We start from the raw sequence: 23,985 nt of genomic DNA on the forward strand, positions 1-23,985 counted from the left end.
GAGTGAATGTTTGTGGATGTGGTGCCAATCAAGCAGGCTCCTTTGTCCTGGACAGTGACAAGCTTCTTGAGTGTTGTGGGAGCTGTGCTTATCCAGGCAAGTGGGGGGTTATTCTACCACACTCCTGACTTATGCCTTGTAGATGGCGGACAGGCTTTGGGGAGCCAGGAGGTGAGTTACTCATCACAGGATTCCCAGCCTCTGACCTGCTCTTGTAGCCACAGTATTTATACGGCTCATCCAGTTCAGTTCCTGGTCAATGGTAACTCCCAGGATGTTGATAGTGTGGAATTCAGTGATGGTAATGCCACTGAACACCAAGGGGCGATGGTTAGATTCTCTCTTGTTGGAGGTCATTGCCTGGCACTTGTGTGGTGCGAATGTTACTTGCCACTTGTTAGCCCAAGCCTTGATATTGTCCAGGTCCTGCTGCATTTGAACATGGACAGCTTCAGTATCTGAGGAGTTGTGAATGGTGAACATTGTGCAATCATCAGCGAACATCCCCACTTGACCTTATGGTGGAAGGAAGGTCGTTGATGAAGCAGCTCAAGATGGGCCGAGGACATTACCTTGAGGAACTAACCTGCAGTGATGTCCTGGAGCTGAGGTGACTGACCCCCAAAAACCACAACCAACCTCCTTTGTGCTAGGTATGACTTCAACCAGTGGAGAGTTTCCCCTCCTGATTCCCACTGAGTCCAGTTTTGCTAGGGCTCTTTGTGCCACACTCAGTCAAATGTGGCCTTGATGTCAAGAGCAGTCACTCTCACTTCACCTCAGGAGTTCAGCTCTCATGTTGATGTTCGGGGACTCCCTCCTCCCCTTGGACTCCCTCCTCCCCTTGGACTCCCTCCTCCCCTTCCACCTTCCACCTACCTCCTCAGTTGTTGCATTCTCCCCCGTCATACCCGCCTCCCAACCTTACTCCGCAACTCCCACCCCCCGGCCAGTACACCCATCTCTCCCAGTCAAACCTAGACCTTCCTCTCCCACCCGCCCGATACACCTTCCTCTCCCACTCACAGCTAGACTTCCTCTCCACCTCCTCGCCGATCATCCGTAACAGACCATGGTCAAGACACTGAAGTCCTGAAGCAGACCCATGTTGTCACAAAATGTGTAATGTAAAACAGGAATTCTATTCTCCAGTACTATCATATTTTCTCTACAGATCTCAGGAAACCAGCTCATTCTGTTTCCCAGTCTGCAAACATGGCATGCACCCTGTGTGGGAGATCTCTTTCCCTTATGTGCCACTAGACGCTGCCTTTGCCATTTGCACCGCTCTTCTCCTAGGCACTATCAGTGTATCGCACAGCAGATGGCATGCACATGAAGGAAGTGGGGGTTTTGAAAGACAAGAAGAAAGGGAGGGGGTGGTCAGGAGGCAAAAGTCAAGGGGGGGGGAACCGTGTAAGGGCAACTCTGCAAAGGGGTGGATATGCAGAGAAGGGCAACTCTGCAAAAGGCGGGTGTCCGGGGAAGGGTATCTCTGCAAATGGAGGTCTGGGTGCCTTTTAAATATGGTGCCTGGACATGACGGTGGAGCGGCTGACTTCCTGCCCGGCCCACAAGATTTGACGTGAACCTCGTGGCTGCATAATTAATGAGATTGAGTGATTCAGCAGGTTTAAGTGTGGTGGGAGTCCCTCCAACATCCGGCCCCTGCCACAGGACTTAATCCCAGAGCGGTAGATTCCACCCAATAGCTTTGGTCTTCCTAATATTTACTTGGAGGACGTTTTGCGCATCCGAAACCGAATGCCAGAAAAGCAACCTGAGGCAATGGATGGGTCAAAGAGGTGCTGGTGAGCTACAGCCGGGTGTCGCCAGCGCAAATGTTGACACTGACACTGTGTTTTAGGATAATGTGGCTGACAGGCAACATGTAGATGGGGAATAGGAAGGTACCACGAGTCCTGAGGGGACACCAGAGGTAGCGGTGCAGACATGGGAAGAGAAACCACTGCAGGTGATTTTCTTGCCTTGACTGAATAGATAAGAATGGAGCTAGACAAGTGCACTCCCTCCCAGCAAGTTGTTGTTGCAGGAGCATTGGAGGAGGATGCTGCAGTCAACTGCGTCAAAGCCTGCAAACACGTCAAAAAGGACAAGAGGGAATATTTTACTTTTTTCACAGCACAACATAGGATGTCATTTGTAACTTTGACAAGAGTCATTTCAATACTGTGGCAGGGGTGGAAACCTGGTGGACAAATTCAAACATGGTTCTGGGAAAGGTGCACATGGAATTGGGAGGCAACAACACGTTCAAGGACGCTAGAGAAGGAAGGGTCTTTGCAGATGGGGGAGTAGTTTGCAAGGCTGAGGGGGCCAAGATTTTTTTTTGGGGAAGTGTGATAACGGCAGATTTGAAGGTGAGAAGGATAGTACTTGTGGAGGGAGAACTGCTTATAATATCAGCTAACATGGGAGCCAGGAAAAGAAGTTAGGTGGTCAGCAGTTTACTGGAAATAGAGTTATGAGAGCAGAAGTGATTCTCATGGATGAGCTTGGAGAGGGCATGAGGGGAGATAGGAGAGAAGCTATAGAATGATGGTACAAAACCAGACTGTGTCCAAACAGTACAGAACAGAAAATGATTGTTTGGATTGAAGACACATGGTAGATATAAGTAGAAAGTGCAGAGACTACAGACTACAAAGTTAACAGACTACAAAGTATTTTGCTGTGGTAAGAAATTCATTTCTAGGCATAGGGCGGAATCATCCCAGATTTACACTAAGTCCAGTAGCAGACGTGAAAAAAGACATTTTCACGCTGTATTGTCCGCTTTCCACCTCATTGATTATGCAGCCACAGGAAACACGCCGGGTCGCTGGTGGGCAGTCTCTGAATTCCCTGCCACATTGTTACCTTGCTGTTTCCTCACTCCAGGTGCCATATCTGAACTGCAGCCACACACAGTTCTCAATGCTTGCAGCTCAGGACTGCTCCTGTGAAGACATGGCCCTGAAAGCCAATAAGAGTTCAATGACCTGAATGTCTTTTGGAGGCCCATTGTGATGTTCTCGATCCCGACTCTGGCTGCAGGAGGTCCAGCAATCTCACCACTCCAGCTTTGTAGGCGATGGCAGTGGTGGGCAGTGCCAAAGCTGCACAGAAGATGTTGGCCATCCAGTGCAGAAAGAGGGTGAATGATCTCATCCATGCTATCAGGGCAAGGCAACCATCTCATCACTCTAAACTCTCACATTCACAAGGCCATTACGCCTTCACTGGCATCTTACTGCCAGCTCAAGGGACATCACCACTCACTCTCTCTCACACACCCTCACATCTCTATCTGGCCTCATCTACTTTGGAGACTGCCTTCTCAGCCTTCACCATCTTGAGGCAACTGTTGGCCAGGGAACTGCTGACACAGGCAAAAGCAACTTTTGACCTGAAGTAACCTGAACTTAGTCACTGGTCTGAGCAACTTTTGAAACCTGAGCTCAGTCACTGGCCTGAGCTGGCTGGAACCGGTTTGAATTAGCAAAGACAAAGGAAATGTGATGAGACACAAGTCTTTATTTAGAAAAGGAGTAATGAGGTTAATGCTACCCAAGTCTTGGAACAGAGCCAATGAGAATATGCCACAGACTAGGCAAGCAGGCCTAAACCAACGTAAGAGAGACAGCACAGGTTGGAGAGATATGATTCAGCATAAGAATGGAGAATTTCAGGCGTGGAGCCAGCGAGAACTCCGGAGACCAACCATCGCAGAAGCGGAAGAACCTACGTCAGCAACGTAGAGACGCAAGAGAGAGAGAACAGAACGCCTGGCCAGCATCAGCTCTCCATTTCAGGTATTAGCTTTGATATTCTGTGACCACTCAGGGAGTGTCAGAGAAACCTAATGGGTGTGCGTTCAGATCCTAGTTTTGGGTATAAAACTGTATAACCTGCTGTAAATTGCGTGTCTATATTTAACCAGACGTATAAGCTATATGTAGATGATCTAACGACGTGAATAAAGTGAATTGAGAGTTAAGAGAGAATTGACTCTTCTCCTCTTTGTGCTAAGCCAATAACCATTACCAGCGACCTCCGGCAACACAACTTTCACGGATCAACATGTGCCTCCACACACACACCCTTGGATACTCTCCTTCCCCAGTACAGCCCTCGTCCTGCAGCCTCTTCCCTTGCCTGAGGCCACTTCTCCCCCTTCCCCAAGCAAGCCCTAGCCCTGTAGCCATTGAAAAGCCACCCCCACTTTACGGCTGGTCTGGTACGTAGAGGCCTGCCCGTGAGCCCTCCTAAAAGTGATGTGGTGCTGCCTGCGAAGCCTGGCGCTGATGACTGCAAGTGCTGCCTGAAGCAAGGTAGGCAAACAAACCTCAAAGTCTTGAGCGAGGTGCAGCTCGCTAGGTGCATGTCACTTATGTACAGTTGTGAAATACCGATGTGCCTGGATGATCCAGCGTGCGAGCAGGGCTTATAATGAGATGCTAAAGTATTGAAAATAGGTTCCCGACATGCGGTGGCGAGAAACGCAGCCCACCATTGACGGGTGGAGCGGACGATCTCAAACTGGTTTCATGACGGCGTAAAACCAATTTTTGGCCTTCTCGCCATATTGTCCGCTCACACACGCCATGTCGCCTGCCACCAACAGGAGCGGAAAATTCCAGCTGTAGTTCCAGACAATTTAAGAATCTGATTAGTTGATTACTGTTGAAAAGTATGCGCACTAATCTTTATACCCCCTTCCAAGTGCAGGAAGTTCATTGCATGGGAAACTGGCCAAATATTTTCCCACAGACCGACCGCTCAGCAAGTCAATTCTCAACCCATCCCTGTCTAGGTCAAAGGGATCAACCAAGCGGAAATCTAAAGAGAATGAACTCTGATGTTGAAAAGTGGTGATGTAGGCCACAAATCAAACATCGCTGGCCTTTTAGAAACAGAGTTGTGCAAACTGTGTGAACTCGCAAGGCATTAGATGGCCGGCAAAGTGGTGATTCTCAATGTAGATAGATTGACTCCTTACGTCACTAAACCTAAGTGGTTTATCCATGGCAGACACTAATACATAGCATAGGCTTCATGGGCATATGTTATCTATGTTAAAAGTCAAACTGCAGCATTGAAACTATTTGATAACACAAAAGATTCCAGGTAAAAACATATTTGATCCAAGCATTGAAATTTAATCTGCCAAACTCAAGGCTTTCAGGTTCATTGTAAGGAACTTCTAATCTCAACGTAACTCATGGAGCTCAGCCATGCTTGCAAACCGGCTCTAATTTATAATTACACCTGGCTGGATGTTGTATAAACCTGTCATCTGTATGCTACCATTTGGCCATTGCTGCATCTCATCTTGACAACTGCAACTTCTCACTTCTCATATGGTTTTTGCAGAAGACTTCCGCTAACAACTATGAGAGATCACAGAAGGGCCCCTAACATCAGATTTCATTCCCTATATGAGAAGGAGCTCTCCAAATTAAGTGGATGGGAGGCCATAAAGGATTGGAAAGTGGAAGGTTCAAGATTCAGTACCAACTTCTGCCTCTTTTAGAATCATAGAAGAATACAGTACAGGAGGAGGATATTCACCGCATTGTGCCTATGTTAGCTCTCTGAAAGAGCTAGTCCCACTCCCCTGCTCCTTCTCCATAGCTCAGAAAATGTGTTCTTTTCAAGTATGTTTCCTTTCTGTTTCACTAAATGCTAGCAAACATAACCTGAGGCTCTTCACAGTGGCACTCCTTTTGAAAGCTCTATGTGCAAGCTGCTCATCTGGAGATCATTGTAACTTGTCTTTCTCTAAATGTGTTAGATAATGGTGAGTCAGCGCCCATTGTATCCAGCCAGGCCAGCACTTAACCACACACACTCTCTCACTTCCAAGCACCAGCTCAGATGCTAAAGTCCAGGGTGTTTACAGAGTGAAGTAAAGGGCAATGCACTCAGTAAGGTACACAGAACAAAACATGCAGCTGCAGCTATTGGTGGCTCAGGAGGAGCTTACTGTGCTCAGGGCTCCTCACACCTCCACATTAATGTGTGAGCTACTACCAGCTCACACTAACCTCTCTCCTGTTTGCCTCCCCCTTTTCCCTAGACTTACCTGCAGGTTGCTACCATTGAGGGGGTCGACCCAAACCGGATCCCTGGAAAGCAATGACATGCCTCCGAAGGTGTAACAGGCCCAGCAATTCGCCGCTATTATTAATATGATGCCTGAGGCCCTGTTAAACCTTGGACTTCCTGGTTCAGATGAAAAAACAAATTTCTATCCTTCGAGTCTAATGACTTCTTAAAAATTTAAACATAAGGAGGTTTTCTCCTTCAGTGACCCTGGCACACACCAGGAGCACATTTTTAGAAATTCTGCCCACATGTCCATTAGCTTCCACCCATTAAAAATTATGGTGGGAAATCATTTGGCAGAGGTGTACAATTTAACTCCTGGTACTCTTAGGAAGTGAGAAAACAGGACTATGGCAAATTGGGGCTGCAGTTACTGGTATCACAATTGGATGAGTTGCTCACAGATAGCCCGGGCATATAGGAGCTGTCCAGATTGCTTCTTCCCTTCCTTCTCCTCCTCATGCTCCTAATGTGCCTGCTCCTCAGCTGCTCAGAGGGCTGTGCCCTCATGAAGGTGAGGCTGTGTAGCATACACTAACCACCAAGAATCTTGACACATGCTCTACTGAATACTGCAGGGCTCCTCCTGAGCCTCCAGGCAGTGGAAGAATCAACATGCCAATACATTTCATGTGGCAGCATGGCTTTCATTGAATGCTTGCTGCGCATGTATGCTTGGGTTGAAAACAGACTCATTAGCCACATGCCATCTCCCGTCACTTAATAGCCACCCTCTGGTCTGCTATGGTGGCTCAAATGAAGACGCATCAGTGGACTGCCCCAGAAAGAAGGCAACATAACCTGGTACCAGGATACCAGGCATTAACCTGCATGATTATCTGTCAATGGTCATACACCAGCTGCACATTAAAATCTAAGCCACTTTGGTTCCAGTATAGGGAAGTATTGACATGTGGTACCTTGCACCACAGGGAAGCCTACAATCCTAGCAAAGTGCGTTTGTTTTCACTGTTCCTCTCTGGCAGAAGAGAATGAATTGTAGTTAGTTGACCTTAAGTAGGCAGCCTTATGCAACACAGGACAGCAAGCTGCAAGATATTGAAAATATCTCCAGCTCCAGCTTGCAAGGAGCCACATGCATAAAACCTCATCACCCCAGTCACCTTCACAGTCACTGACAATGTGGTCCTCGTCCTGCTCTGAGGTTGTAGTTGTCGCTGCAGTAGGTGGCATACTTCAATGAGGACTTCATTAGTGAAGCAGAGACATTTGACACACTGTTCCCCACTAAGGCTCGGGTAGGAGAATTGGTCCCTGAAAACCCCGGGCAGCTATAATCTCCAACTGTGAGCCCATCTCCGCTTTCTCCTCCTTCCTGTTCCAGCAGCTTGTCTTGCTCTGCGTGACCTCTGTCCATTCTTCAAGTTGTACTATATTCCTAGAGAAATGCCGACTAATGGAACCATGTCTGGGACAACTGGTTTGTGCAGAAGCTTTGAGGTCAGTAAAAAAACTGCTGCAGCACCTACCCCACCCACCCCCTGTAGACGTTTCTGACTTAACTATAGAAAGCATCAAATACTTGTAGAATAAAGCAACAGCCAGAAGAAATCAACCTGCAACTAGCCCATAAGTAGTTGATCCCTTTAGTTGAGATTCTTCCTCCTGCTGAACACATGTTCTGCTGTGAGTGGTTAAGGGAGGGTATTAGCTGGAGTGTTTAACTTCAAAATAGCACAATGTTGCTAAATCACTGTTGAACAGTGATTGACATCATGATGTACCTACTCTGCATACTTCAGCTGGGCATTTACTGCATGCTAACACCTACAGCAATGCCACATCCCATACGATTCACCCAAAAAGTGTGCACAAGTTCCAAGGACACCATTTTGGAGCTCATAGGGCACTCGAAGAGCCCAAAAACAGTGCTAACAAACTCAAATTCTCAGTCATCATCTACAGATGGTGATAATCTTTCATGCTGAAAGTTCAGATGATAAAGCATCAACCTGAAACGTTAACTCTGTTTCCCCCTGCACAGATGCTGCCTGATCTGCTGAGTATTTCCAACATTTTCTGTTTTTATTGCAGATCTTTAAGGGCTTGTTAAAATGCCCAGATTTTAAACTTGTTGCTTTTTCAACTGGTCTTTGATATTTTCAGTGTCCAACTTCTGACAGAATCAGATCCTCGCAAACAATTATGTCTGCTTCATGTAGATGTATATTGCCTTGGGAGTAAATGAGGCAAAACTGGTGGGAATCCTGACTGATGATGCCGTCCTTCCAGCTCTGCCTCTTTCCTTTCATCCACTCCAAAAGAGGTTTGATGCAAGTAACACTTTCCCATGAAGTAACAGAATTTTAAAATCAATGAAAAAGCGGAGTGGGGAGGGGGGAGGTCCAGCATAAAGGTAGAGAACCAGATTTAAGGTGAATGGCAAAAAATCAAAGGAGGCATGAGGAAGATCTATTTTATGCAGTGAGTGGTTGTGATTTGGAATGCATTGCCTGAGAATGTGGTGGAGGCAGATTCAATCACAGCTTTCAAATGGGACTTAGACAATTGTCTGAAGATGAAAAAAAAAATGCAGGGCTGCGGGGAAAGACCTGAAGATGGGAATAGTTGAGTTGGTCTTGCAGAGAGCTGGCATGGGCACGATGGTGGGCTGAATGGCCAATTCTGTGCTGTAACCATGTTATGATTCTATAGGTTTAGTAATAAGAATAAGAAGAGGCAATACAAAATAAAGGATACAATTCTAAAAGGGGTTCAAGGAGCAGAGGGACCTGGGGTATATGTGGACAAGTCATTGAAGGTGGCAAGGCAGGTTGAGAAAGTGGTTCATAAGGCACACAGGACCCTGAGCTTTAATAAATAGGGACATAGAGTACAAAAGAAAGGAAGTTATGGTGAATCTTTACAAAACACTGGTTTGGCCACAAATGGAATATTGTGTCTAATTCTAGTACCACACTTTAGAAAGGATATGAAGGCATTGAAGGGGATGTGGAAAAGATTTTCGAGAATGCATCCAGGGATGAATGACTTCAGTTATGGAGATAGATTGGTAAAGCTGGGGCTATTCTCCTTGGAGAACAGAGGCTGTGAGGAGATTTAATAGAGGTGTTCCCATCATAAGGGGTCTGGACAGAGTAGATAGAGAGAAACTATTCCCTTAGGCAGAAAGGTGAATGGCAAAAGAACCAACAGCGACATGTGGAATAACCTTTTTACAGGTAGCAAGTGGTTAGGAACTGGAATGTGACATTTGGGAGTGTGGTGGAGGCAGATTCAATCGTGGGTTTCAAAGGAATTGGATAATTATTGGAGAAAAATTCTGTAAGGTTGCAGGGGAAAGACAGGGGAGAGAAACTAGCTGAGTTGCTCTTGCAGAGAGGTCACAAAGGGCTGAATGGCGTCATTCTATGATTCAATTTTGTGTAACCCAGTGGTTAAAGACCTATGGAGATGCTTTCAGATCATTATTTATTTTAATACACAAAATAGTAGATGATGTTTCTAAATTTTATTGATACCTTTATTCAAATCTAATTTTATTCAGGTTACTTAGGCATAAAACAGCCCATGAGTTAAAGGGAGAAAGCTTTGACTCCAGAGGAAAGGAAGGCATGTTTGAAAAAAAGAAAGTGGCCTTGTAAATTTTCTTTTTAAAGGTTCTTAACATTAATATTCTCACAGCATCAACAAATTCAGGGAAAAGGTCTCTGCAATAAAGGCTACAGTAGCTGCCAGAAGTTAGTCATCTGACGGTGCTGCCTTTTAACAGCTTATTCTTACACAGGATTGACGGGGTTCTGCGATATTTTCTGCTCCTTAATCCCACTCTAAGGCAGCTGAAAGTCCTTGAAGAGCGCTTGTTTAACAAGGACTTAATTCTAACTTAACTTGAAATGAGACGCTCCAGGGACTAGACTGTTCTCATGCCAGTTAAAAGGCTCTGTCCCCCAATCTCTCTTTCTAGTTCTCTCAATTTCGTTGAGCTTTTTGTACTGTTATATCTCTGTCTTTCATTCTCTCATTTCAAATGCTATATCATTTTTAGTTTCTCAGGCTTCTTTTTCCTTTGTACCTTGCTCATTTCTTGCATGCAGATTTCATTTTTTCTCTTTTTTTCCTGTCTCTCTCCTTTCTTTCCTTCTCCATTCTGTTTTCCTTCTTGCTTATTTCCACTCTCTTTCACCCATCTCTGACGTGTCTTTCTTATTTTTAACATTTGCTCAGGCTCACTTACCTTCACAGTCCCCTGGATTGTGCTGTCCTTCAACATGGAATGCTTACTGTTGAAGAAACAGGAAATAATTATTTTACTTTATTGCAGTTCATGTCTTCCCACAGTTCTAGATAACTTTCTGCCTGAGCACGATTACAACATGCTAATGATTTTTGTTACTCATAATATTACCCAGTATTTTTTACCAAAAATTTCCCTGCACAAACTGTTGCAAAGTTATAATCATTTATATGTAGTGTGAAATAATCAAATGTGCATTTTGGCAGTTTCTGTATAACATATCACACAATAAATTGCATCTCATCTGAAAGCACATCAGCTGTCCAAATGCACACATGTCAAAGTGACATTACTTCTGTTTAGCACAAGAAAAAGAGAAAAAATTGGATTTCAAGATTATCAACAACCTGAGCTGCACAGCATTTTTACACGTGTACCAAAATTTCAAGATGTTTTAAATAGATTTAGGAGACAAAGTTGAGAGTTGCATTATAAAGGTCAGTTATCACATTGATTTAGAGGTCTGTGCAATATTACTTTGAGTCATTTGATAGCGCATTAAAAGAGATAGCATCCTTTCTATTGCCACCTCTGGGATCTAACTAAAAGCGATTCAAGGAAAAATATATAATCTGCTTAACATAAATGGTTTGTGCCTATGATTCCTCACAAAGAGAATTCCTGAGCTGGGAGAGATGCATGGAAAAAAGTCAGTTGCTTCTCCACGAGGAAGAAAGGCTGTTACCAATCTGTGGCAGATTGCAACTCTTTTCACAATCAAACAGGGAAGACAGTTCACCTGTTTCCTGAGCGTTTACCTGTGCCATTCTTCAATCAGCTGTTAACAGCTCTGCTCCTTACACCCCCTTGGTCCTTACCCTTAAGTGATCATTGATAGGGATTCTATTAGCCTTTCAAAATTGTTTGAATAATCAGTCAAAAACTAAATGAATGAAGTTGGATGAAGGTTTTTTTAAAATAGGTACAGTAACACAGTAATTATGTTATTGGACTAGTTATTCAAAGGCCTGGACCCATGATCCAGAGACATGAATCCAAATCCCACCACAGGGGAAGTTGAATTCAATTAATTAAATAAATCTGGAATAAAATGTTAGCATCAGTAATGGTGGCCATAAAACTACTGGATTGTTGTTAAAACCCATCTGGTCCACTAATGTCCTTTAGGGAAGAAAATCTGTCATCCTTACCTGGTCTGGCCTATGTGATTTCAGGTCCACAGCAATGTGTTGACTCTTAACTGGCCTATGAAATGATCTAAAAAGCCACACAGCTGTACCAAACTGTTACACTTGCAGTGGTCCAAGACGGCAGTTCACTGCCACCAACTCAAGGGTACTTAGGGGTAAGCAATAAATGCTGACCTTGCCAGCAATTCCCACACCAAAGAGCAAATGAAAAAGCTACTTTCTGTTAATAAAAAATTGTCATTTTTCAGAGGTATCCCTTTACAATCTTTCACTACCCCTTCCCTCAAAGCCCCACATACAATTAACATTTTACCCATTGATGCACATTGCTGTGCAAACTGCAGCTGGTCACTCTCATTTATCTACAGCTTGCCCCAATGTTCCTGGGGAACATATGGTGATATAAGCACACTATCATATTGATCGCTATCAGGTTAAATGGAGAGAGACAGGACTACCTCAGGGAGATCACCGAGTTAACAAACATGATAAATAAAATATACTTTTTAAAACTATACTAATTTCCAGGGAGATGCTAAGCAAGTTGCTCCTGTCCAGAATGTTTAATTTGTCACAAGTATTCACTTATGAGGAATCTACACTTTAATATTATCATTCAAAAGTTATACATTTTCAATCATATGATTGTATTTATCAAAAACTATAAACAACTTCATTTTTTTAACCACCCCAATGTTAAAATATTTTATTTTGGCTTCATCTTCTGAAACTGCAGGGCTGAGCTGATGACCTGCTATCATGCCTCCAGTTTTACCCTTAAGCCATCTGCGGGAAGGTGCACAGGTCAACTGAATTTCCTTCCTTCCCTCTGTTGGAGATCTTGACCTATGCTCAGGGATTGCACCAAGTAGCATGGCCAAGATGGGAAAGTTGTCCTGTCAGGAATTAAAAGAATAAAACCATTTCCTCTCATCCCATGGTGCAGCCTGTTAGATAGACTGTGGCCACATTCTTCAATCGCATCATCCTTTATTATTATAGTTAAGTTGCTGCCGATAGAAAGACAGTGCAAATAGCAGAAGTGATGACTGTTTTACTCAATGCAATTGCCATTTGGTCTGGAAACCTGTTAAGAAATGTGTAACCTGGCAAAAATGAATTTAATTAATAAACGTAAACAGCTAAAATAATTCAGCTAATAGACTGCAGAGCAAAGGGAGTTTGGGATTTTCAATTTCCGCTCATTTAGGACAATAATGGCATTCATTTATCGGGTAGTCACATATATCATGACAGTAATAATAATTACAGAACTTGTAATGCTCTAAATTGCTGGCCGTTTTTGACTATTATATTTCATGCATTACAAAGATAAAACCTGCAACATCAAAATATTTTACTTTCTCTCAATATCAACACACTGGTAAAATATACTTCTTCTATATGGCCTGAATTTTTCAGTCGGCGTGCGGGGGCAGACCCAACACGCCGGTGCGTAAAATGATGCATGATGACATCGGGCATGCGGCCTAATATCATCGTGCTGTCTCACGATGCTTAGTTCAGCGGGCGCGTGGCGGAGTCGTCTGCACGCCCGCCAAAAACTGATAGGCCTATTAAGGCCATTAATGAATTAATTAGTGTCATTGTTAATGCTGCCCATCCAACCTTAAAATTAAGCTCCGTGCCTCAGGGAGATTAAAGCGCTCTTTCTCGCACATGCGTGAAAGTGCTGGCCCCGCCTCTCTCTCCCTCCTCCCCATGCCCAGTTAGTGCTGAGTACTACGGCTTGCATCTTACACTTGGCGGGCCTTAATTGGCCCACCTGCGTAAAATGGCGGTGCAGAGCCGATCATGGGCGGCGTTTGACTCTGCAACCTGCCCCACCTGCTCCTGCCGAGCCCGCCCGCCGACTGAAAAATTCAGGCCTATGTTTTTTTCAAGACGTGATAATTAGATGATTATTTTCTTCTCTGCTCCTTGGTCCAAATGCACTGCAAACCAAGGCTGTTGAGAGGGTAATCATGTGACTTGATAGCAGGTCTCCCAATGTATGAGAGAATGGCTTCCATTTTTCACTGTGGGGCAAGGGTTGGCTTTCATTTAGAACATCTATACCACAACATGGCTGGGTGTGCGGGTATCAAGGGTATGGGTGATGGCTGAGATCACATGGTGAACCTGTGACTTTGTATTTCGTGGTTCAGTACATCATTGGTTTAGGCATGGTACCAGCTTTTCCTGAAGATAATTTAAAGTTTTTCACTTTCTCTTCTCATGCTATACACATACCCAAAAATTGAATATGCAGGGGACCTCTGCCAATCTCGTTCCATGATAGGTTACCCATTAGGCTTGCAAAGGAAATCTCAACAGGTCATTTCTATTTCTACCAATCTCTCTTTCTCTTTGACATAAGCACCTGGTCTCTCTTCATGCCTCCTAGAAAATCTACTTTACAGATATTCCCCCAGAAATGCCTCACTGTGGAAAAGCGTGGATGCGATTTTGCAGGGGACTATTATCAGGGAGGTGAATACTAGTAGGACTCTCTGAAAGCTGCCTTCCAAAATAAGAGTTCAATCCTTTTTACCAGCTTCTGGAGAAAGTTTCACATAATCACCCAGCTAAGAACTTTTATATTGTAAAGCACCATGCAATTAACACTACACCAAAGAAATGCATGCAAAATACTGGCAGAGTAATAATGACAAATAGACAGACATGTGAGATAGATTGTGACAAAACATATTTGGAGCTGTTCTGGGAACATTCTTTTTTATTAGTTTTCTATAAAACAGATTACTAACCTTTAGAACGTGTTAATCTGTATTCTAGCCAGGAAGAATTTTCTTATTAATTACCCTGAAGTAAAACTCTTCAATTATACATTTAAATTATTGAAGTTTCAATCTAATCCCTTATGAAATTCCCCCTTTTAGACAAGTTCAATTTGAAACAATTATACAGCTTTAGAAAATGAGTTGGAAATAAATTTTTTATTAAAGTAATTATGCAATGGCAGACATACATTATTCTTTTACAAACGAAAACAGCACTGAGAAATAATGATTTTTTTTGTCACACCAAATTTGTAACTGTTTTCTCTTCCTTTCCTCATCACACTTAACTGTTGAAAGATGTAAATGCTATAACGTACATCCAACTACTTGAGAATGTATTGTACAAAAATTACATACTTATAGCACCAATGCCATCAGCCTCAGGGGTGGTGGGGGGGGGAACCAGCTTACTATAAAGGCCAGATCTTAACTGCATCTGCCTTGCAACTTTGGGAATGACTGATTATAAGACAGCAAGTATTAAAAAGCATTGCTAAGCACTGGTCGCCAATAAGGGAAGACAGATCAAATCATATCTGTGCTACAGACACTAATATCCTAGGCTGCAAACAGGGACATCAATAAATTTTTATGAGACTTTGAAAAGATCAACACAGTAGATGTGACAAAAAACAATGCTCCTGTCATGTTCAGTTTGTCCGCAGCGCTCAGCTGCAGATGCCTACGAGTATGTCAGCGGAGCGAAATTTAATTTTACAAGATTAAATCCACCTTCATTTGGCAGATGGCCGGATGCCTTGAAATGAGCATTGAAGGTGCTTCTTGAAGACATGGGGTGCTAAGTTCCTCCAGGATATTTTGTTTTAAAGCAGCATACAAACCAGAGAGACAGAAAGAAGCTTCTGATATAAGGCAAGACTAATGTAATAAATGCGTTATGGAAATGGAGAGTGTTATTGAGACAGAGACAGAGACAGAGAGAGAGAGAGAGAGAGAGAAAAAGAAAAAGGAGGATGCACAGAAATAAAGTGGATTTGGAATTCTTTGCCTTTCCACTTCCCAGTCATGCAATCTTGCTTTTCATCATGAATATAATGCGGCCCACAGGAGTTTTGTTTTTTGTCTTTCTTATAATCCATTTTGCTGGATTTAAGGAAATAAAATCCCAAATCCACACATTTCTAAGGCAGCAGAGGGTTTACAATATGCCAGTGAGAATACGAAGAAGTCAAAAGAGACTAACAGTTTGACCAAAAAAGGGAAAGAAAAGGAAAGGTACAAAGTGGAACAAATAGAAAAGGCAGATTATCTGTTTTTCTATAGAGTTGTTGTGAAACCCAGAGGACTGTATAGTTGAAAAAGAGAATAAAAAGAAAGTTTTATGCTGTCTGGGAGCTGATGTCAACTCTTCTGATAATTAGTCCACTGAAAACAGAGGGACAGATTGTGCTAGTTGTCAGGATTCAGCTTTTCGAAAACATCTGTAAAAGCCTGTTATGCATTTTGTCTAATAATGTCATTGATACTTTGCGTAAAATAGATCAAAGTTAAACCAATTAAAAATGATAAAGGGCTTCTTTAACATTTGGGTGCTGATCAGCTCTCACAAACTAACATTCAACAAAGTTAATAATTTCTTTAAAAAAGGAAAAAAAAATCCTGTTTTTGGTTTTAAGTTTTTATTTTCTCGGGCAAATTATTGACTTGCTTTTAGCACTGTCAAGTGAAGAAGAAATGATTAATTGAAAACCACAAATGTTCAATGCGTAACCAATTGAGTAATTGGATTTTGAACTGAAAGTTTCATATTCAGCGATTCTCCACTGTGATTCTACTTATAACATAGGAGTGGGGTGAAGAGCAGCACTTTCAACCACTTTGTTTAAATTATTTTCTTTATTGTCCTTTTCTCTAAGGGTGAAGTGAGGCCACAGCCCCAGGAACATAGCTTGATTTCAAGTGTTTAAGTCCCTGGTGTATTCAACAAGCTTCAAGCCCACTTTTGTTGTATAACAATACTGCAGTGTCCCCTTTCTGATGATCGATATAATTAACTTTCCAGTCAATTTTACACATTCAGAGTAAGCTGCCCTGGGATCTCTGTGACTAAGAGACCATATAAGACCAGAAGGTACACACATTCCATAATATTCACTCACTGACAACATTACAGCACCACTACCTTCCTCAAGACCATTAGAAGAACAGAAGGAGGCCATTTGGCCGATTGTCTCTCTGCTGGCATTTTGCTAGAGTTACTCAAAACCAGTTCCTCTGCCTTGTTCTCTCCCCATCTGCCACCTATCTATCTAATCCACTAAACTTTATATGTCTTCCTGGAGATTTTTTACTAAACCCTTTTATGTCAACAGCAAAAGACAAGACTGTGCTCCTAATACCCAAAGCAAAATAATTTACATATATGTTGATAGAAAATGTAGACCCAGCACCCACCCTTGGAGTACACTCTCCAGTCTGTACAACACCCAATTCTTCGTTTCCTGTCCGTCAACCAACTTTCTATCCGTATTGCTACATTTTGTCTTATTCCACATGTCTGAAATGTTCTAATAAGGCAGCTGAAAGCTTTCTAAAAATCTTTGTGTATTACATCTAATGCATTCCCAAATTATCTCAGAATCCATAATTTGAGATAATTGATTTAAGGGTTTGTCCAAACTAATATTAGAATGGCTGATCCATAATTACCCAGATTATCCTAATCTCCCATCTTGAACCAAGGTATTCTATCAGCTTCCTCCTGTCCCATGGCACCAATTGCATATTTGAGGAGGATTGAAAAATTGTGGCCAGTGCCCCTGCTATTTTCTTCCTGACTTCTTTTAACAGTCAAGTAAGCATGCAATCATAGCCCAGTGACTTAACCATCTTGATCCCTGCTCATATTTTCAGAATCAGATTATTTCCTACTCTTATCTGTAACAGCATCTAAATATGTTGGGCTCATTACATAGTAATTGTTCTCCTCACATCAATTGTTCTTCACATCAATTATTTATCCCAGTTCATTTTCCAGGACTAAATCAAGCAATGCTTTTTTCCCTATAACATCCTGATCTAGGAAGTAGTCCTGAATGTATTATAAAAAGCTCTCCCTGCTTTGGCTTAGTTATAGCTACGATATCACATTGCTCCATGGTTATTAGTGCTTTTAACTCTAATTTGTTTTGAATGATTTTTGCATTTACAGACTTATCACTTAATTCTGGCTCCATTGTTTGTTTTTGAAACTTTGATCCTGTATTTTTGCAATTAAATTTTTAATATAAATTGTCCCTTCTACAACAGTCTATATACCCCTTACTATCTCAGTATATTTATTTTATTTCTCAAATTGGTCGTATTTTCTCACTATTAATTTCAATTAGCCTTTCTGCTTCTATTCCAATGGCTTTAATAATACTGCTGTCCCTCTTTAGGGCAGGATTTTGCCCTTGGTGGGGGTGCTCAGCGAAGGCGGTTGGGCAGCCGACCACCGCCCGCAATTGGCTCCGCTATGTGATTTCACGCGGGTGGGCCAATTAAGGCCTGCCCTGCGTGGATCGCGAGCAGCGACACTGAGCGGGAGGTGGGAGAGCCGGGCCTAGCGCACAGTTCGCACATGCGCAGGGAGCTGCCTCAGGGAGATTGAAGTGCTTTTTAAAAAAATTAATAAAGACAGTAAAAATGTAATAAAACATGTCCCCTTATATGACTATCACGTGAGATGGGGGCATGTTTTTAATTCAAAAATAAAGTTTTTATTTAATGTTTATTTGCTTCAGGAAACCTCATCCCGCTCGTGGATGAGGATTCCTAAAAAATGTAAAGGCTGCTTGGCCTTTTTGCCTGCCCACCAACCATAAGGTTGGACAGACAGCATAAATTTGAACTTAATTAGCTTGTTAATGGCCTTAATAGACCTTTAAATTATCGGCAGGTGCACAGCCGACTTCGGCGCGCACCCGCCGAACGAAATATCGCGCGAGTGCACGATGATGTCGGGACACACACCCGACGTCATCGCGCGTCATTCTACACTCAGGCGTGTTGGGCATGCGCCTGCACACTAAGCGTAAAATTCTGCCCTTAGTTTCAAAACTACACTTTCTCCAGTCCTCTACCATATTACTTTAAATCTGTCCACCACTGCTCTATCTACAAGGACATGGGTGATATTTCAATTCAGGCATCTTTCTTTACTATAGCCTTCTCCCGTTCTAGAAATCTCTTCTGTGCGTTAGGAGTATCAACTTATATCCACTGTAACTGCACATTGACTTGCCTAATTTTATTCCTTGTAAACTTGTCCAGCGTGTGGCACAGAAAACAACCTGGATATTATCCAAACTACAAGGGTGTTTTCCAATCTAGTGCCTAGATCCACAAACTCACTCCACAATCCCTCAAATATACCTCAGTCTATGTTAGCTCCAACAATGACCATGCTATTTGGCTGCTCTCCCACCCTTCTCATGTTTTTTTTAACCCTTTCAGCTGACTCCAAAGAGGTAGGGTAACAGCAGGCCACTGACTTGATTTCAAAACTTTTTACAAAATCATCTAAATTCTTGAAAAAGTTAACCTTTTTTGTATTCAAAATTATAACTGAGTTTCATTCAAAATATGTGTTAAGGAAATGACATTTTAGGGCCATATGTAAAGAGCTACATGCAATATGAGTTATATAAAATAAATGTTTGCAAGAGTATGTTAAGAACTGGACTACTGAAATGATGTCCATGAATACAGTTGTATAAATGCTTCATGTGTTTGTACGGATCCCTTTGTGCACTATTTAAGCAGAGATATGAACCTATTTAAGACATGTAAGGGGCAGGGGGAAACCTCAACTAATCTCTTTTCTATCTATACCTTTTCCCTTCACAATTAATTTTCTTATTTACAAATATAATGCTGTTCTTTCAAAGGAAGCGGTTAATAGAAATAATGGGTGTTATATCAGAGGTCATAGTATATCCAAAAGTGGTACAGAGAGGAGACATTTTATACATTTCTGTGTAGTGAGGACTCAATCAATGCACTTTATTCCTTGTGTCATGATATATAAGGGGGTGTAGGAGAGACCGGCTGTTTGATAGGGTTCTTGTTAGTTAGGGACCCATAAACAAAGCTAAACATAAACAAAGTTTATATATATATCATTGTTATAGAGGTGGGAATGCTCAGAGCTAAATGTTCAATAATGAAACACTCATCTAAAACCTATCAGAAGTGTTAGCTCACATGAAATTTACCAGCTAAATGCAGCAATACCACCTTTCCTCTCTCTCACAAACATACGGCTGCTATTAGCTTTAAACGTTTCATCCTCTTCAACTCACGATAAGAAAATCACATGAAAGCTTATTTGCCATTATTTGCTGTTGCACAGTACACAAATGCTTTAATCTAATAATGCTGTCTCGCACTAAAGGATTTTTTAATATATTTTTGAGGATCATGCTCTGCTACAGTTTGTATAATACCGTTTTGTTAATCCTTTATAGGAAGATAGGAAAGAGTAGCGCTGTGCAATTTATTCACATCTCTCGCGTTAAGCCCAAGGAATACACTTGTTCAGACCTCATCACCTGTGCCTACCTTTCTACTCCCTACTCACAGAAATATGTCTATTTCTTTGCATGCTTGAAATTCCCTGGGATTTATGTTCTATGCTGGTCCTATTATGCCTCCTAATAAAACACTGTATCCTCTGACTTATTTGGATTGTCCTTATTTCCTCTCCTTTAAAGTGTTGTTGTTACTCATCAGCACAATGTACTATAGCCCAGCCCAAAGACCAAGTCAGAAACTTTCACTTGGACTTCTGTCAATTGTAGTTCAAAAGGGGAGAGTTGGTGCACTCTCTGACTTCCAGTATCTCCCTTCCCTAAATAACAAAATCAATTGATCACCAACTGGAGAATTGTAGGGACAAACCAGTTGGGGGTAGATGGTGGCACAGTGGTAATATCACTGAACCAGTAATCCAGAGGCTCGGGCTAATGCCCTGGGGACAGGTATTAAAATGGTGAAATTTGAATACAATTGATAAATCTGGAATATAAAACTAGTTTCAATGATGCTGCTCATCATCTATTGTCGTAAAAACCCATCTGGTTCACTAATGCCCTTTAAGGAAAGAAATCTGCCATCCTTACCCAGAATGGCCTACATTTGACTCCAGACCTACAGCAATGTGGTTGACTCTTAACTGCCCTCTGAAATGGCCTGGCAAACCACACAGTTCAATGGCAATTAGGGATGGGCAACAAATGCTGGCCTTGACAGCAATCCCCACATCCAATGAAAGAATGAAGACGAACCTAGAGTGGCTACACCATGTTTTCTTCATCAATGAGGTGTGTCACTTTAGAGACAGCGACAGGTCTATCCAGTAAGTGTCTGTTTTTATTTTAATGGGCAAGTCATGAGGGCGCAAATTTGGGATCAATACCGGTGTTTGGCCTCTACAGGCACTATTTGGAACCAATATGGTATCCAATGCATGCGCATACATGCACACTTCCGCCACAAATCACACCCGCTGCTAACTTGATAAAGGACAATCAAGAAGCGTCGTTTACCCACATCTGAAATAGGCATTAGTCCATTTGCAAATGAGGGGTTTAACACCTGCTTCTGGGCCCTGTCACAACTTTGGTTTGCCCTAAGGCAGCCAGCACCAGTGCGCTACCATTCCCAATTTTGTGTCCTCAAGTACTAAACACGATGTGAGTAAAAAAGGCAAGTACTTACATAGTAAAAACAGAAAATGCTGGAAATATTCAGCAGGTCAGGCTGCATCAATGGAGGAAGAAATAGGGTAAATGTTTCAGGTTGATAGCCTTCCGTCAAAAGTTTTGATAGGTGGCCATTAACCTGAAACATTGAACAGAGTTGTCTGCTCTCGCTGGTGGAGATCTTGCAGACAGGAAGGGCATTTACTTAGGCAGGGTGGTGGCGTATCTGAACCCCACCAGCTTTCCACTTCCACCAGAATTAGGTTCTGGATGGGATGGCCCATGGTCGACCTTTCGATCCCCCTGCCCACCCCCCCACCCCCAATCCCCACAGCACCCCGTCCAACAAACCACCCCCTCCCCCACGTTAATTACCTGTAACCTGGGCCCTCTGCGATACTAGGAGTCTCTAGCCACAGCCTCAGTGGTGCTAATAAGCGCAACAGCTCTGACTTCCACCCATGGGGCCTTGATTCCAAGGGAAGGCCTGCCACTGAATTGCCACTTTCTGATTGGCCTATGGTTCAGCAGGCCTTCCCAAAAGGAGAGACCACAGATCTCTCGCCAGCTCTGCAGCTGGCAGGTGAGACCCCCAATGCCATAACAAAATTCTGCCTATAAACTTTGTTTCTCTCTCCGCTCATGCTGAGTATCTACAGCATTTTCTATCTTATTTCAAATTTCCAGCACCGCAGTATTTTACTCAAACATTTACCATAATCACTGCCGCTCCAGGTCCCAAGATCTCTGATCTCAATGACTCTGCCTGCACTCCCGGCTCTCAAAGTCTGCAATCTTCCTACTTAATCCCTCATTGAGCCCCAACCATGAACCCCGAGGTCCACCTGTTCCACTTCCAGAGTACCAGGATCCAACCCAATCACTTACCTGGAAATTTGAGCACTAACCTGTGAGGCTCCTATGTAAATGCCATCTTTACTCTGATCAGGTCTAAAGTCCATAATTCAAGGCTTCTCAGACCTCCTCATTTGACCATGGGTTATTAACACGGAGTGGATAAGGCACCCAAAAATAAGCATGCCAAAATTACTAAACCAATTTCTCTGTGATAACATCAATAAAAAATAGGCCAAAAGTAGGAAAAATCGTCCATTTTTCATAATTTAACTTTCATATTCAAATTTCACATATAACATATCACTGGGAGTCGCCCTACATAAGCAAATCCCTAAACCAAATCAAAATTACCCTTAGATAAAAGCAAAACACTGTGGATGCTGGAAATCTTAAACAAAAACAGAAAATGCTGGAAAAAATCAGCAGGTCTAACAGCATTTGCGGAGAGAAAGACAGAGTTAATGTTTCGAGTCCATATGACTCTTCTTCAGAGTTACACTTCCTACATTTATACATATACATACTAATAGTGTGAATTTCATCACATTTTTACTTTGCTTTAGTCCTGAAGAAGAATCACATGGACTTGAAATGTTAACTCTGTCTTTCTCTCCACAGATGCTGTTCGACCTGCTGAGTTTTTCCAGTGTTTTCTGTTTTTGTTCCAGAATTACTCTTCCTGCATACTTAAAAAGAAACATAAGTTACAGCTTAAATTTAGATTAATGAAAACAGGATGTGCTGTGATAATTAAGACACACTTTTGGAAACCTGGACAGATAGATAACACATGGACTTTATGAATATCTCCAATCTGGCCTTAAATCCTAAGTATCAATTAAAATCAATTATTATTTTGCTGATCATTCTATACCTGTGTAATTTCTATTAAAGCTAAAACATGACGACGGCTCTAAATCAGAATAGCTTATAGAACGCAGTGCTGATCAAATTGAATTAATTATCAGGCACTGGTATCACACTTCTTACTGAATATCAACAGCTTTTTGGGAAAGGTTATAGAACATATGAAGCCTGGAGGGAAAATCATCCAGTCACCAAGTTGCATTTTCTTGCCCTCTCGCTCATTACTTGTTAGTCAATGGAATAATGTGGGGAGAGAAGAATGTGTTAGAAACTCTAACCTTTCTTACGAACACATGCATCAGGGGGCACTACATCTCACGTTAGAAGATAATTGCAGTTTAGGAATTTAAAAAAAAACTAATGGTGTCAAATTGCAATTACATTTTCATAGCTTGCCTGGATCCTTCATAAATGCAAAAAAAATGTGCGGAACATAATTCAATGTATAATATCAAAAGCAAAGCTAACTCATGTTTAGGCTGGGATGCAAGTCAAAAGCCATAAAGCTGATAAAATTTACAGCACCAAACCCAGAAAATAACACTAATATATTTTATGTCCCTATTCATGTTTTCAAATGTTATTTCTGAGTCTTATAAAAAGAGTAATTTGATTCATAAATCATAATATATTTAGATACCTCTTGTTATTTTAGTATTTTACTGTGAAGTCATATGCAGACATTAGGAACATTCCTTCAGTTTAGAATTATTCAAAGAAATTCAAGTGTAATCATCCAAATCTAAAATGTAAAGTTTTCTCTTTACTAATTGTGCAGTAAGTTGCTGATGTAAGTCAGCATAAGCATTATGATAATGTCATCAGAAATGCTTCCAACACTGCCAGTAACATTTCCACCAATATCATTTGAAATCCGACATAATCTACAAAGAATCGGCTTAAAAGGCTCTAAGTTTTTAAAAAGACACGTTAACACTTGAAAATAGGAAGTAATGGGGTTATTAAACATAAATTGAATTTTATACCTAAAATGTGTGTTCTTCAATTTTGTGTAAGCAAATGCATAGAACGGGAAATATTCTTTATAAAACAATGCAGGAAATACGAGAAATATCTTTTTTCCCATTTACGGGATGCGGGCATCGCTGACTAGGCCAGCGATTATTGCTTACCCCTAATTGCCCTTGAGAAGGTGGTGGTGAGCTGCCTTCTTGAACTGTTGCAGTCCCTGTGGTATAGATACACCC

General features: G+C 42.0%; 1 protein-coding gene across 5 annotated transcripts in view; it reads right to left on the minus strand.

Annotated features, from left to right (window-relative positions):
* rnf220a (ring finger protein 220a) overlaps positions 1-23,985 on the minus strand; it is a 514,999-nt gene that overhangs the window by 176,288 nt on the left and 314,726 nt on the right. For all 5 annotated transcript variants that reach the window (XM_078560991.1, XM_078560995.1, XM_078560994.1 and 2 more), the window contains exon 4: positions 10,331-10,376. In XM_078560991.1, coding sequence (XP_078417117.1) covers positions 10,331-10,376 — 46 coding nt within the window. The remainder of the gene's footprint in view (positions 1-10,330; positions 10,377-23,985) is intronic.

The sequence above is a fragment of the Cetorhinus maximus genome, chromosome 17, assembly GCF_964194155.1.
Source record: "Cetorhinus maximus chromosome 17, sCetMax3.hap1.1, whole genome shotgun sequence".
Lineage (NCBI taxonomy): Eukaryota > Metazoa > Chordata > Chondrichthyes > Lamniformes > Cetorhinidae > Cetorhinus > Cetorhinus maximus.